Consider the following 12,245-nt stretch of genomic DNA (forward strand, 5'->3'; position numbering starts at 1 on the left):
GGAAAGGGGGCAGGGAAACGGCGGACCCGTGAGGGGAAAGGGGGCAGGGAAAGGGCGGGAACCGTGAGGGGAAAGGGGGCAGGGAAAGGGCGGGAACCGTGAGGGGAAAGGGGGCAGGGAAAGGGCGGGAACCGTGAGGGGAAAGGGGCGGGCTCAGGCCAAGGGCGGCAACTCTGAGGGGACATTCTGGGAGGCGGCACTCTGCAAACAGAACTGCAACGTCTGAACATGAACGGGAGAGAAATCTGTAACTCTGAGAATTTTATTTTCTATCACATACATCCCACACACCCAGCCCAAGATAATCCCCATCCCACCACCCTAAGTGAGGTCACGCTTCTCCCAGTCTCCTTCCAGCCCAATCTTACTCAGGTGGCGGAGGAATTGAGTGAGTTTTCTGTGACATTGAATTTTTTGAGTTGCAATTAAGCAGTTTTGGGACAAGACTGATCTGTTTTCAGTGGGATTTGAGTGGTTTTGAGGTGACAGATCCATGCCTCATGGATTTTTGAGTGCAAAGAGATGGAGAAGGGAGAAATATCAAGGCCAAACCAAAATTTGAAGCTTCCATGTGTGTTCCCAGCATGGATCACAGGGAATGTGAGTGACCAGGGCTGTGCCCACAGTGCCTCCTCCAGTGGGGGATGGAGCTGGAGCAGCGCACGAAGCTCTGCCCGCACTCGGGGCACTCACAGGGCTTCCCTTAGTGGTGGCTCCGTTGGTGTCGGGTCAAGTGAGAGTTCCTGGAGAAGCTCTTCCCACACTGGGGACACTCGTAGGGCCTCTCCCCAGTGTGGATGCGCCGGTGCCTGACGAGGTGGAAGTTGTGCTTGAATCCCTTCCTGCAATCGGGGCAGCGGAAGGGCCTCTCCTCTGAGTGAATCCGATAGTGGAGGAGGAGATCAGAGCTGGTCCGACACCTCTTCCTGCATTTATCACACTCGTAGGGCCTCTCCCCAGTGTGGATGCGCTGGTGGGCGATGAGGTGGGAGTTCTGCCGGAATCCCTTCCCACAGTCAGGGCATTGGAAGGGTCTCTCCTCTCTGTGAATCCAATAGTGCTGGAGGAGATGGGTGCGGGTCTGAAACCTCTTCCTGCATTTGTCACACTCGAAGGGCCTCTCCCCTGTGTGGCTCCTCTGGTGCTTGTTCCGGTCGGAGCTGTGGCTGAAGCGCATCCCACACTCGGAACACTCGAAAGGCCTTTCCCCAGTGTGAGTCCTCTGGTGCAGCATCAGGTGAGGGCTCCGAGTGAAGCTCTTCCCACACTCCCCACACTTGTAGGGCCTCTCCCCAGTGTGGGTCCTCTGGTGCCTGATGAGCTCCGACCTCCATCGGCAGCTCTGCCCACACTCCCCACACTCGTTAGACTTCACCCGAATGTGGGACCTCTGGTGCTGGATCAGGTTGCATTTCCTAGTGAAGCTCTTCCCACACTCCCCACACTCAAGGGACCCATCTCCACTATGTGTCCTCTGGTGCGTGATCAGATTGCTGCGCTGGCTGAAGCTCTTCCCACACTGCCCACACTCAAAGGGCTTCTCCCCAGTGTGGATCCTCTGGTGCTTGATCAGGATGGAGTTCTTCCTGAAGCTCTTCCCACACTCCTCACACTCAAAGGGCCTCTCCCCAGTGTGAATCCTCTGGTGCACGATCAGTTCGCAGTTCCACCTGAAGCTCTTCCCACACTCCCCGCACGTGTGGGGCTTCTCCCCATCACGGAGCTGCTCACGGAGCACCAGCTCCGACCTCTGCCTCCGTCTCCGGCCGCCTTCCCGGCCCAGGCCGGCTCTTTCCCCCTCACATCCCCGCCGGCTGCGTTTGCAGCCCCTCCTCGTGCGGCATCTCCGCGCCTTTTCCTCCCCGTTGCCTTCCTGCGCCGTGGAGCCGCTCAAAACGGCCTCTGCCACCAGCTCCTGCCGCGGGCATTTGTCCTCCCTGCTCTCCATGCTCCGCTCCTGCTCTGGGGGAGGAAGGACAAGGACACGATGGGATTTGCCTCCGTGCCACAGCCGAGGGCAACGAGATCCCCCCAGGCCGTCCCCGGCAGGACGGCACCGCCACCCCCCGATGTCCCCCCGAGGGGCCTTTTCCGCTCAGCCTTGGACTTCTTCATTCTCCAAACATCCCCCCAAAAACCCAACCCGGGGACCCCCCGGGATATCAGGGCCGGGCTCCCGTCCCTGCTCACCGGCGTATTCCGGGGCAATGATCCCACAGGCGGGGGCTGCGAATCCAGGCTGGGCGACCACGTGGATGCGTCCGCTCAGCCTTGATCCGCCTTTGTCCCTCCTCTTCCTATTCCTCCCGTCCCTCCTCTTCCATCCCCCCTCCCGCTCCTCAGCGTTATCTCCGCCTCCTTCTCCTCTTCCATCCCTCCCCTTCCATCCCTTCTCCTCTTTCTCCTCCCCAACCCCGCCTTCTTCCCCTCCTTCCATCGCTGCTCCCTCTCCGCCTTCATCCCTCTTCTTCCATCTCCCCCAGCCCTGCTCCTCTCCCCGAACCGGCTGGAACCGTGAGGGGAAATCGGCTGGGAAATACCGGAACCGTGAGGGGAAAGGGGGCAGGGAAAGGGCGGGAACCGTGAGGGGAAAAGGGGCAGGGAAAGGGCGGGAACCGTGAGGGGAAAGGGGCGGGCTCAGGCCAAGGGCGGCAACTCTGAGGGGACACTCTGGGAGGCGGCACTGTGCAAACAGAACTGCAACGTCTGAACATGAACAGGAGAGAAATTAATAAGTCTGAAAGTTTTATTTCGTATCAAATACATCCCACACACCCTGCCCAAGATAATCCCCATCCCACCACCCTAACTGTCACGCTTCTCTCAGTCTCCTTCCAGCCCAATCTTACTCAGGTGGCTGAGAATCGAGTGAGTTGTTTAAGACATTGACTTTTTTGAGTTGCGATTGAGCAGTTTTGGGGCAAGACTGATCTGTTTTCAGTGGGATTTGAGTGGTTTTGAGGTGACAGATCCATCCCTCGTAGATTTTGGAGTGCAAAGTGATGGAGAAAGAAGAAATATTAAGGCCAAACCAAAATTTGAAGCCTCCATGTGTGTTCCCAGCATGGATCACAGGGAATGTGAGTGATCAGGGCTGTGCCCACAGTGCCTCCTCCAGTGGGGGATGGAGCTGGAGCAGCGCACGAAGCTCTGCCCGCACTCGGGGCACTCACAGGGCTTCCCTTAGTGGTGTCTACGTTGGTGTTGGGTCAAGTGAGAGCTGCTGGAGAAGCTCTTCCCACACTGGGGACACTCGAAGGGCCTCTCACCAGTGTGGATGCGCCGGTGCCCGACGAGGGTGGAGTTGCGCCTGAATCCCTTCCCACAGTCAGGGCATTGGAAGGGCCTCTCCTCTGTATGAATCCGATAGTGCTGGAGGAGATGGCCGCTGGTCCGAAACCTCTTCCTGCATTTATCACACTCGTAGGGCCTCTCCCCAGTGTGGATGCGGCGGTGAGCGATGAGGTGGGACTTCTGCCTGAATCCCTTCCCACAGTCGGGGCACTGGAAGGGTCTCTCCTCTGTGTGAGTCTGAAAGTGGCAGAAGAGATCGGCGCGGGTCCGAAACCTCTTCCTGCATTTGTCACACTCGAAGGGCCTCTCCCCTGTGTGGCTCCTTTGGTGCTTGTTCCGGGCGGACCTGTAGCTGAAGCGCATCCCACACACGGAACACTCGAAAGGCCTTTCCCCAGTGTGGATCCTCTGGTGCACGATCAGGTTGGAGCTCACTGTGAAGCTCTTCCCACACTCCCCACACTCAAAGGGCCTCTCTCCACTGTGGGTCCTCTGGTGCCTGATCAAATGGAAGTTCCTACTGAAGCTGTCCCCACACTGCCCACACACGTAGGGCCGGTCCCCAGTGTGGGTCCTCTGGTGCAGGATCAGTCCGGAGTTCCTGCTGAAGCTCTTCCCACACTCCCCGCACGTGTGGGGCTTCTCCCCATCACGGAGCTGCTCACGGAGCACCAGCTCCGAGCTCTGCCTCCGTCTCCGGCCGCCTTCCCGGCCCAGGCCGGCTCTTTCCCCCTCACATCCCCGCCGGCTGCGTTTGCAGCCCCTCCTCGAGCGGCATCTCCGCGCCTTTTCCTCCCCGTTGCCTTCCTGCGCCGTGGAGCCGCTCAAAACGGCCTCTTCCACCAACTCCTGCCGCGGGCATTTGTCCTCCCTGCTCTCCATGCTCCGCTCCCGCTCTGGGGGAGGAAGGACAAGGACACGATGGGATTTGCCTCCGTGCCACAGCCGAGGGCAACGAGATCCCCCCAGGCCGTCCCCGGCAGGACGGCACCGCCACCCCCCGATGTCCCCCCGAGGGGCCTTTTCCGCTCAGCCTTGGACTTCTTCATTCTCCAAACATCCCCCCAAAAACCCAACCCAGGCACCCCCCGGGATATCAGGGCCGGGCTCCCGTCCTTGCTCACCGGCGCGTTCCGGGGGCGATGATCCCACAGGCGGGGGCTGCGAATTCAGGCCGGGCTCCAGACCGCGTGGATCCGTCCGTTCAGCCTCGATCCGCCTTTGTCCCTCCTCTTCCTCTTCCTCCCGCTCCTCCTCTTCAGCCCAACCTCCCCTCTGCTCCTCCCCCCGACCCCGCCTCTTCCTCATCGTTCATCCCTGCCCTTCCCTCCCTCCTCCTCCTCCCCCAGCAGCAGCCGCACTCTCCGTGCCCCGTTCCCGCAGCCCTCGCAGCCGCGGCAGGAGCGCGGATGGAGCCGGGACAGGTCGGGATGGGCAGCGCGGGGCTCTCGGCTGCTCCAGCCGCTGCGGGAGGGGTGACCCCGGCCCGGGCCAAAGGAGAGGCGAACTGGGCAAACTGGGGGCTGCACATCCAAACTGGGCCTTGCTGGGGACCCTGCCTGGCCACTGCCAGCCCTTGGGGCTCCTCTCGGCACATCCGCCAGGGGGGAACGCACACAGGGCTGGGGGATCCCGGCAGTGGCAGCGCTGCCAGGGACGGGGCTGCGCTGGGATCGTACTGGGAGTGACTGGGGCTCTACTGGTTCTGTACTGACATCATACTGGGAGTGACTGGGGCTGTACTGGTTCTGTACTGACATCATACTGGGGTCGTACTGAGAGTGACTGGGGCTGTACTGGTTCTGTACTGACATCATACTGGGGGTAACTGGGGCTGTACTGGCTTTGTACTGACATCATACCAGGGTCGTACTGGGAGTGACTGGAGCTGTACTGGCTTTGTACTGACGTCACACCAGGTTCGTACTGGGAGTGATTGGGACTGCACTGGTTCTGTACTGCCATCATACTGGGGTCGTACTGGGAGTGACTGGGACTGGACTGGTTCTGTACTGACATCATACTGGGGGTAACTGGGGCTGTACTGGCTTTGTACTGACATCATACCAGGGTCGTACTGGGAGTGACTGGAGCTGTACTGGCTTTGTACTGACGTCACACCAGGTTCGTACTGGGAGTGATTGGGACTGCACTGGTTCTGTACTGCCATCATACTGGGGTCGTACTGGGAGTGACTGGGACTGCACTGGTTCTGTACTGACATCATACCGGGGTCATACTGGGAGTTACTGGGACTGTACTGGCTTTGTACTGACACCACGCTGGGATGACACTGGGATTGTAGTGAGTTTGTACAGACATCATTTCAGATCACACTGCGTTCCCAGGGCAGATTGTGATCGCACTCATGGGGGCTGGGATCATACTGGGATCATACTGGGAGTGGCTACAATCATACTGGGATTAGAGTGGCTGTGATTGGACCCTCAATGGGGGCTTCTGGGAGCTACCAGGCCCATGCTGGGAGCCAACTGGGGACTGAATTAGAGGAACTGGGAGCAACTGGGGTAAAGGTGGGGGCAAGTGAACCACGCTGAGGTGACTGGGAGTGCCTGGCAATGACTGCCAGAATGTTCAGGGCAACTGGGATATACTGGGAGGGTCGGAGACCATGCAGGTGGTGATTGGCACCAAACTGGGACTGACTGGGAAGGTGTTGGGGGAACTGGGAACACGCTGGGGGCGAGTGGGAGTGACCGGGCCATTGCTGGGAGAGACTGGGATCACACTGGGAGTGCCTGGGACTATGCCAGGGACAACTGGGAGAACGGAGAACACACTGGATGAAAGTGGGAGGAACTGGGAGCAACTGGGACCATGCTGGGAGACAATTGCATCATCATGGGGAATCACTGGGAGGGAGTGACCTCGTCTGGGAGTGACTGGGATCAGGCAGGGAGGCAGGGGAAGTGACCAGGATGATACTGGGAGTGCACAGGACCATACTGGGAATGACCAGGCTATTACTGGGATTGCCCAGGAAACTGGAAGCGCACGGGGGAGCAACTGGGCTCATACTGGGAGCAGCCACTGCAGACCCCGGATGTCTCCCCGAGGGCCATTTGCGGCTCGGCTTTGGGGCCCTGCCAGCTGCAAACATCCCCCCGAAACAAACCCCAAACCCAGGCACCCCCCGGGATATTTGGGCCGCGCTCCCCCTCCCCAGGAACCTGCGGGATGTGGGGCGATGCTTCTGGGGCTGTGGCACTTTCAGGGAGCGCCTGGGGCACGAGATGCTCCCTCTCCTCTTCTGCTGTGGCAGCTGCTCGGACTCTTCCTCCCTCCCTCCTCTTCCTCCCCCCGATCCCTGTGGCCGAACTGTGAGGGGAAATGGGGCAGGGAAAGGGCGGGAACCGTGAGGGGAAAGGGGGCAGGGAAAGGGCGGAACCGTGAGGGGAAAGGGGGCAGGGAAAGGGCGGGAACCGTGAGGGGAAAGGGGGCAGGGAAAGGGCGGGAACCGTGAGGGGAAAGGGGCGGGCTCAGGCCAAGGGCGGCAACTCTGAGGGGACACTCTGGGAGGCGGCACTCTGCAAACAGAACTGCAATGGACTGAACATGAACGGGAGAGAAATCAGTCGGTCTGACAGGTTTATTTGCTATCAAATACATCCCACACACGCAGCCCAAGATAATCCCTATCCCACCACCCTAAGTGAGATCACGCTTTTCTCAGTCTCCTTCCAGCGCAATCTTACTCAGGTGGCTGAGAATCGATGGAGTTTTTTATGACATTGACTTTTTTGAGTTGCGATTGAGCAGTTTTGGGGTAAAATTGAGCTGTTTTCAGTGGGATTTGAGTGGTTTTGAGGTGACAGATCCATCCCTCGTAGATTTTGGAGTGCAAAAAGATGGAGAAAGAAGAAATATTAAGGCCAAACCAAAATTTGAAGCCTCCATGTGTGTTCCCAGCATGGATCACAGGGAATGTGAGTGACCAGGGCTGTGCCCACAGTGCCTCCTCCAGTGGGGGATGGAGCTGGAGCAGCGCACGAAGCTCTGCCCGCACTCGGGGCACTCACAGGGCTTCCCTTAGTGGTGCCTCCGTTGGTGTTGGGTCAAGTGAGAGCTCTGTGAGAAGCTCTTCCCACACTGGGGACACTCGTAGGGCCTCTCCCCAGTATGGATGCGCCGGTGGGTGACGAGGGTGGAGTTGTGCCTGAATCCCTTCCCACAGGCGGGGCAGCGGAAGGGTCTCTCCTATGAGTGACTCCGATAGTGCCTGAGGAGATGGGTGCTGGTCCGAAACCTCTTCCTGCATTTATCACACTCGTAGGGCCTCTCCCCTGTGTGGATACGCTGGTGGGCGATGAGTTGGGCCTTCCGCCTGAATCCCTTCCCACACTCAGGGCACTGGAAGGGTCTCTCCTCTGTGTGAGTCTGAAAGTGGCGGAAGAGATGGGCGCGGGTCTGAAACCTCTTCCTGCATTTGTCACACTCGAAGAGCCTCTCCCCTGTGTGGATGCGCCGGTGAATGACAAGGGTGGAGTTCTTCTTGAATCTCTTCCTACACTCAGGGCATTGGAAGGGCCTCTCTCCTGTGTGAATGCGATAGTGGAGGACGAGATCAGAACTGGTCCGACACCTCTTCCTGCATTTATCACACTTGTAGGGCCTCTCCCCAGTGTGGATACGCTGGTGGACGATGAGGCTGGAGTTCTCCCTGAATCCCTTCCCACAATCAGGGCACTGGAAGGGCCTCTCCTCTGTGTGAGTCTGAAAGTGGCAGAAGAGATGGGTGCTGGTCAGAAACCTCTTCCTGCATTTATCACACTCATAGGGCCTCTCCCCTGTGTGGATGCGCCGGTGGGCGATGAGGTTGGAGTTGTCCCTGAATCCCTTCCCACAGTCGCGGCATTGGAAGGGCCTCTCCTCTGAGTGAGTCTGAAAGTGGCAGAAGAGATGGGTGCTGGTCTGAAACCTCTTCCCACACTGGGGACACTCGTAGGGCCTCACCCCTGTGTGGATGCGCCGGTGCCTGACGAGGTTGCCGTTGTTCTTGAATCCCTCCCCGCAGTCGGGGCACTGGAAGGGCCTCTCCTCTGTGTGAATCAAATAGTGCCCGCGGAGATTGGAGCTAGTATTAAAGCCCTTCCCACACTGGGGACACTGGTAGGGCCTCTCCCCAGTGTGGATGTGCCGGTGGGTGACGAGGTTGCAGTTGCGCTTGAATCCCTTCCCACACTCAGGGCACTGGAAGGGCCTCTCCTCTTTGTGAATCCAATAGTGCCGGACGAGATAGGTGCTGGTCAAAAACCTCTTCCTGCATTTATCACACTCGAAGGGCCTCTCCCCGGTGTGGGTCCTCTGGTGCTTGATCAGGCTGGAGCGCTGAGTGAAGCTCTTCTCACACTCGCCACACTCGTAGGGCCTCTCCCCAGTGTGGATCTTCTGGTGCGTGATCAAATGGGAGTTCCTACTGAAGCTCTTCCCACACTCCCCACACTCAAAGGGCCTCTCCCCAGTGTGAATCCTCTGGTGCTCGATCAGTCCGGAGTTCCTGCTGAAGCTCTTCCCACACTCCTCGCACGTGTGGGGCTTCTCCCCATCACGGAGCTGCTCACGGAGCACCAGCTCCGAGCTCTGCCTCCGTCTCCGGCCGCCTTCCCGGCCCAGGCCGGCTCTTTCCCCCTCACATCCCCGCCGGCTGCGTTTGCAGCCCCTCCTCGAGCGGCATCTCCGCGCCTTTTCCTCCCCGTTGCCTTCCTGCGCCGTGGAGCCGCTCAAAACGGCCTCTTCCACCAGCTCCTGCCGCGGGCATTTGTCCTCCCTGCTCTCCATGCTCCGCTCCTGCTCTGGGGGAGGAAGGACAAGGACACGATGGGATTTGCCTCCGTGCCACAGCCGAGGGCAACGAGATCCCCCCAGGCCGTCCCCGGCAGGACGGCACCGCCACCCCCCGATGTCCCCCCGAGGGGCCTTTTCCGCTCAGCCTTGGACTTCTTCATTCTCCAAACATCCCCCCAAAAACCCAACCCAGGGACCCCCCGGGATACCAGGGCCGGGCTCCCGTCCCTGCTCACCGGCGCGATGCGGGGGGAGATGATCCCACAGGTGGAAGCAGCGAATTCAGGCTGGGCTCCAGATCGTGGATCCGTCCGTTCAGCCTCGATCCGCCTTCGTCCCTCCTCTTCCTCTTCGTCCCGCTCCTCCTCTTCCATTCCCCTCCAGCTCCTCAGCGTTATCTCCGCCTCCTTCTCCTCTTCCATCCCACCCCTTCCATCCCTTCTCCTCTTTCTCCTCCCCAACCCCGCCTTCTTCCCCTCCTTCCATCGCTGCTCTCTCTCCGCCTTCATCCCTCCCCTTCTTTCTTCCTTAGTCCTGCTCCTCTCCCCAACCGGCTGGAACCGTGAGGGGAAAGGGGGCAGGGAAAGGGCGGAACCATGAGGGTAAAAGGGGGCGGTGAAAGGGCGGGAACCGTGAGGGGAAAGGGGGCTGGGAAATGGCGGGAACCGTGAGGGGAAAAGGGGGCAGGGAAAGGGCGGGAACCGTGAGGGGAAAGGGGCGGGCTCAGGCCAAGGGCGGCAACTCTGAGGGGACACTCTGGGAGGCGGCACTCTGCAAACAGAACTGCAACCGACTGAACATGAACGGGAGAGAAATCAGTAACTCGGAGAGTTTTATTTCGTATCAAATACATCCCACACACCCAGCCCAAGATAATCCCCATCCAACCACCCTAACTGAGGTCACGCTTCTCCCAGTCTCCTTCCAGCCCAGTCTTACTCAGGTGGCTGAGAATCGAGTGAGTTTTTTAAGACATTGACATTTTTGAGTTGCGATTGAGCAGTTTTGTTGTAAGATCGAGATGTATTATGTGGGATTTGAGTGGTTTTGAGGTGACAGATCCATCCCTCGTAGATTCTGGAGTGCAAAGAGATGGAGAAAGAAGAAATATTAAGGCCAAACTAAAATTTGAAGCCTCCATGTCTGTTCCCAGCATGGATCACAGAGAATGTGAGTGACCAGGGCTGTGCCCACAGTGCCTCCTCCAGTGGGGGATGGAGCTGGAGCAGCGCATGAAGCTCTGCCCGCACTCGGGGCACTCACAGGGCTTCCCTTAGTGGTGGCTCCGTTGGTGTGTGTTCAAGTGAGAGCTCTGTGAGAAGCTCTTCCCACACTGGGGACACTCGTAGGGCCTCTCCCCAGTGTGGATGCGCCGGTGCCTGACGAGGGTGGAGTTCTCCCTGAATCCCTTCCCACACTCAGGGCACTGGAAGGGTCTCTCCTCTGTGTGAGTCTGAAAGTGGCAGAAGAGATGGGCGCGGGTCTGAAACCTCTTCCTGCATTTGTCACACTCAAAGGGCCTCTCCCCTGTGTGGCTCCTCTGGTGCTTGTTCCGGTGGGAGCTCTGGCTGAAGCGCATCCCACACACGGAACACTCGAAAGGCCTTTCCCCAGTGTGGATCCTCTGGTGCACGATCAGGTTGGAGCTCACTGTGAAGCTCTTCCCGCACTCCCCACACTCAAAGGACCTCTCCCCAGTGTGAATCCTCTGGTGCGGGATCAAATGGGACTTCCACCTGAAGCTCTTCCCACACTGCCCACACTCAAAGGGCCTCTCTCCAGTGTGGATCCTCTGGTGCTCGATCAGATGGGAGCTCCTCCTGAAGCTCTTCCCACACTGCCCACACTCAAAAGGCCTGTCCCCAGTGTGGGTCCTCTGGTGCGTGACCAGATTGTTGACCTGGCTGAAGCTCTTCCCACACTCCCCACACTCAAAGGGCCTCTCCCCAGTGTGAATCCTCTGGTGCTTGATCACTTGGCACTTCCACCTGAAGCTCTTCCCACACTCCCCGCACGTGTGGGGCTTCTCCCCATCACGGAGCTGCTCACGGAGCACCAGCTCCGAGCTCTGCCTCCGTCTCCGGCCGCCTTCCCGGCCCAGGCCGGCTCTTTCCCCCTCACATCCCCGCCGGCTGCGTTTGCAGCCCCTCCTCGAGCGGCATCTCCGCGCCTTTTCCTCCCCGTTGCCTTCCTGCGCCGTGGAGCCGCTCAAAACGGCCTCTTCCACCAGCTCCTGCCGCGGGCATTTGTCCTCCCTGCTCTCCATGCTCCGCTCCTGCTCTGGGGGAGGAAGGACAAGGACACGATGGGATTTGCCCCCGTGCCACAGCCGAGGGCAACGAGATCCCCCCAGGCTGTCCCCGGCAGGACGGCACCGCCACCCCCCGATGTCCCCCCGAGGGGCCTTTTCCGCTCAGCCTGGGACTTCTTCATTCTCCAAACATCCCCCCAAAAACCCAACCCAGGCACCCCCCGGGATATCAGGGCCGGGCTCCCGTCCCTGCTCACCGGCGCGGTGCGGGGGGAGATGATCCCACAGGCGGGGGCTGCGAATTCAGGCAGGGCTCCAGACCGCGTAGATCCGTCCGCTCAGCCTCGATCCGCCTTTGTCCCTCCTCTTCCTCTTCCTCCCGCTCCTCCTCTTCCATCCCCCCTCCCGCTCCTCAGCGTTATCTCCGCCTGCTTCTCCTCTTCCATCCCGCCCCTTCCATCCCTTCTCCTCTTTCTCCTCCCAACCCCGCCTTCTTCCCCTCCTTCCATCGCTGCTCTCTCCCCGCCTTCATCCCTCCCCTTCTTTCTTCCTTAGTCCTGCTCCTCTCCCCCAACCGGCTGGAACCGTGAGGGGAAAGTGGGCAGGGAAAGGGCGGAACCATGAGGGTAAAAGGGGGCGGGGAAAGGGCGGGAACCGTGAGGGAAAAAGGGGGCAGGGAAATGGCGGAACCGTGAGGGGAAAAGGGGGCAGGGAAAGGGCGGGAAACGTGAGGGGAAAGGGGCGGGCTCAGGCCAAGGGCGGCAACTCTGAGGGGACACTCTGGGAGGCGGCACTGTGCAAACAGAACTGCAACCGACTGAACATGAATGTGAAAGAAAGTTGTACGTCTCAGACTTTTATTTGCTGTCAAATACATCATTCTCTGCCAGCCCAT

At 59.5% G+C, this 12,245-nt stretch overlaps 3 protein-coding genes across 4 annotated transcripts; all 3 read right to left on the reverse strand.

Annotated features, from left to right (window-relative positions):
• Positions 1-253: 253 nt before the first annotated feature.
• Positions 254-11,784, reverse strand: LOC141727995 (uncharacterized). Of its 2 annotated transcripts, none has more exons than XM_074534290.1 (2): positions 11,608-11,784; positions 254-1,957 (listed from the first exon to the last, which is right to left on the reverse strand). In XM_074534290.1, exon 2 carries the CDS (start codon positions 1,946-1,948, stop codon positions 704-706), a length of 1,245 nt encoding a protein of 414 aa, XP_074390391.1. In that variant the 5' UTR covers positions 1,949-1,957; positions 11,608-11,784; the 3' UTR covers positions 254-703. The 2 variants fall into 2 exon arrangements, with proteins under 2 accessions (XP_074390391.1, XP_074390392.1); XM_074534291.1 differs by lacking the exon at positions 11,608-11,784 and adding an exon at positions 4,419-4,530.
• Positions 2,733-9,118, reverse strand: LOC141727988 (uncharacterized). The gene is made up of 2 exons (XM_074534280.1): positions 7,562-9,118; positions 2,733-3,400 (listed from the first exon to the last, which is right to left on the reverse strand). Exons 1-2 carry the CDS (start codon positions 9,091-9,093, stop codon positions 3,184-3,186), a joined length of 1,749 nt encoding a protein of 582 aa, XP_074390381.1. The 5' UTR covers positions 9,094-9,118; the 3' UTR covers positions 2,733-3,183.
• LOC141728000 (uncharacterized) lies at positions 9,946-11,514 on the reverse strand. The gene has a single exon (XM_074534296.1). It carries the CDS (start codon positions 11,363-11,365, stop codon positions 10,373-10,375), a length of 993 nt encoding a protein of 330 aa, XP_074390397.1. The 5' UTR covers positions 11,366-11,514; the 3' UTR covers positions 9,946-10,372.
• Positions 11,785-12,245: the final 461 nt, after the last annotated feature.

This window comes from Zonotrichia albicollis, unplaced genomic scaffold (genome assembly GCF_047830755.1).
Source record: "Zonotrichia albicollis isolate bZonAlb1 unplaced genomic scaffold, bZonAlb1.hap1 Scaffold_73_unloc_1, whole genome shotgun sequence".
Taxonomy (NCBI): Eukaryota; Metazoa; Chordata; class Aves; order Passeriformes; family Passerellidae; genus Zonotrichia; species Zonotrichia albicollis.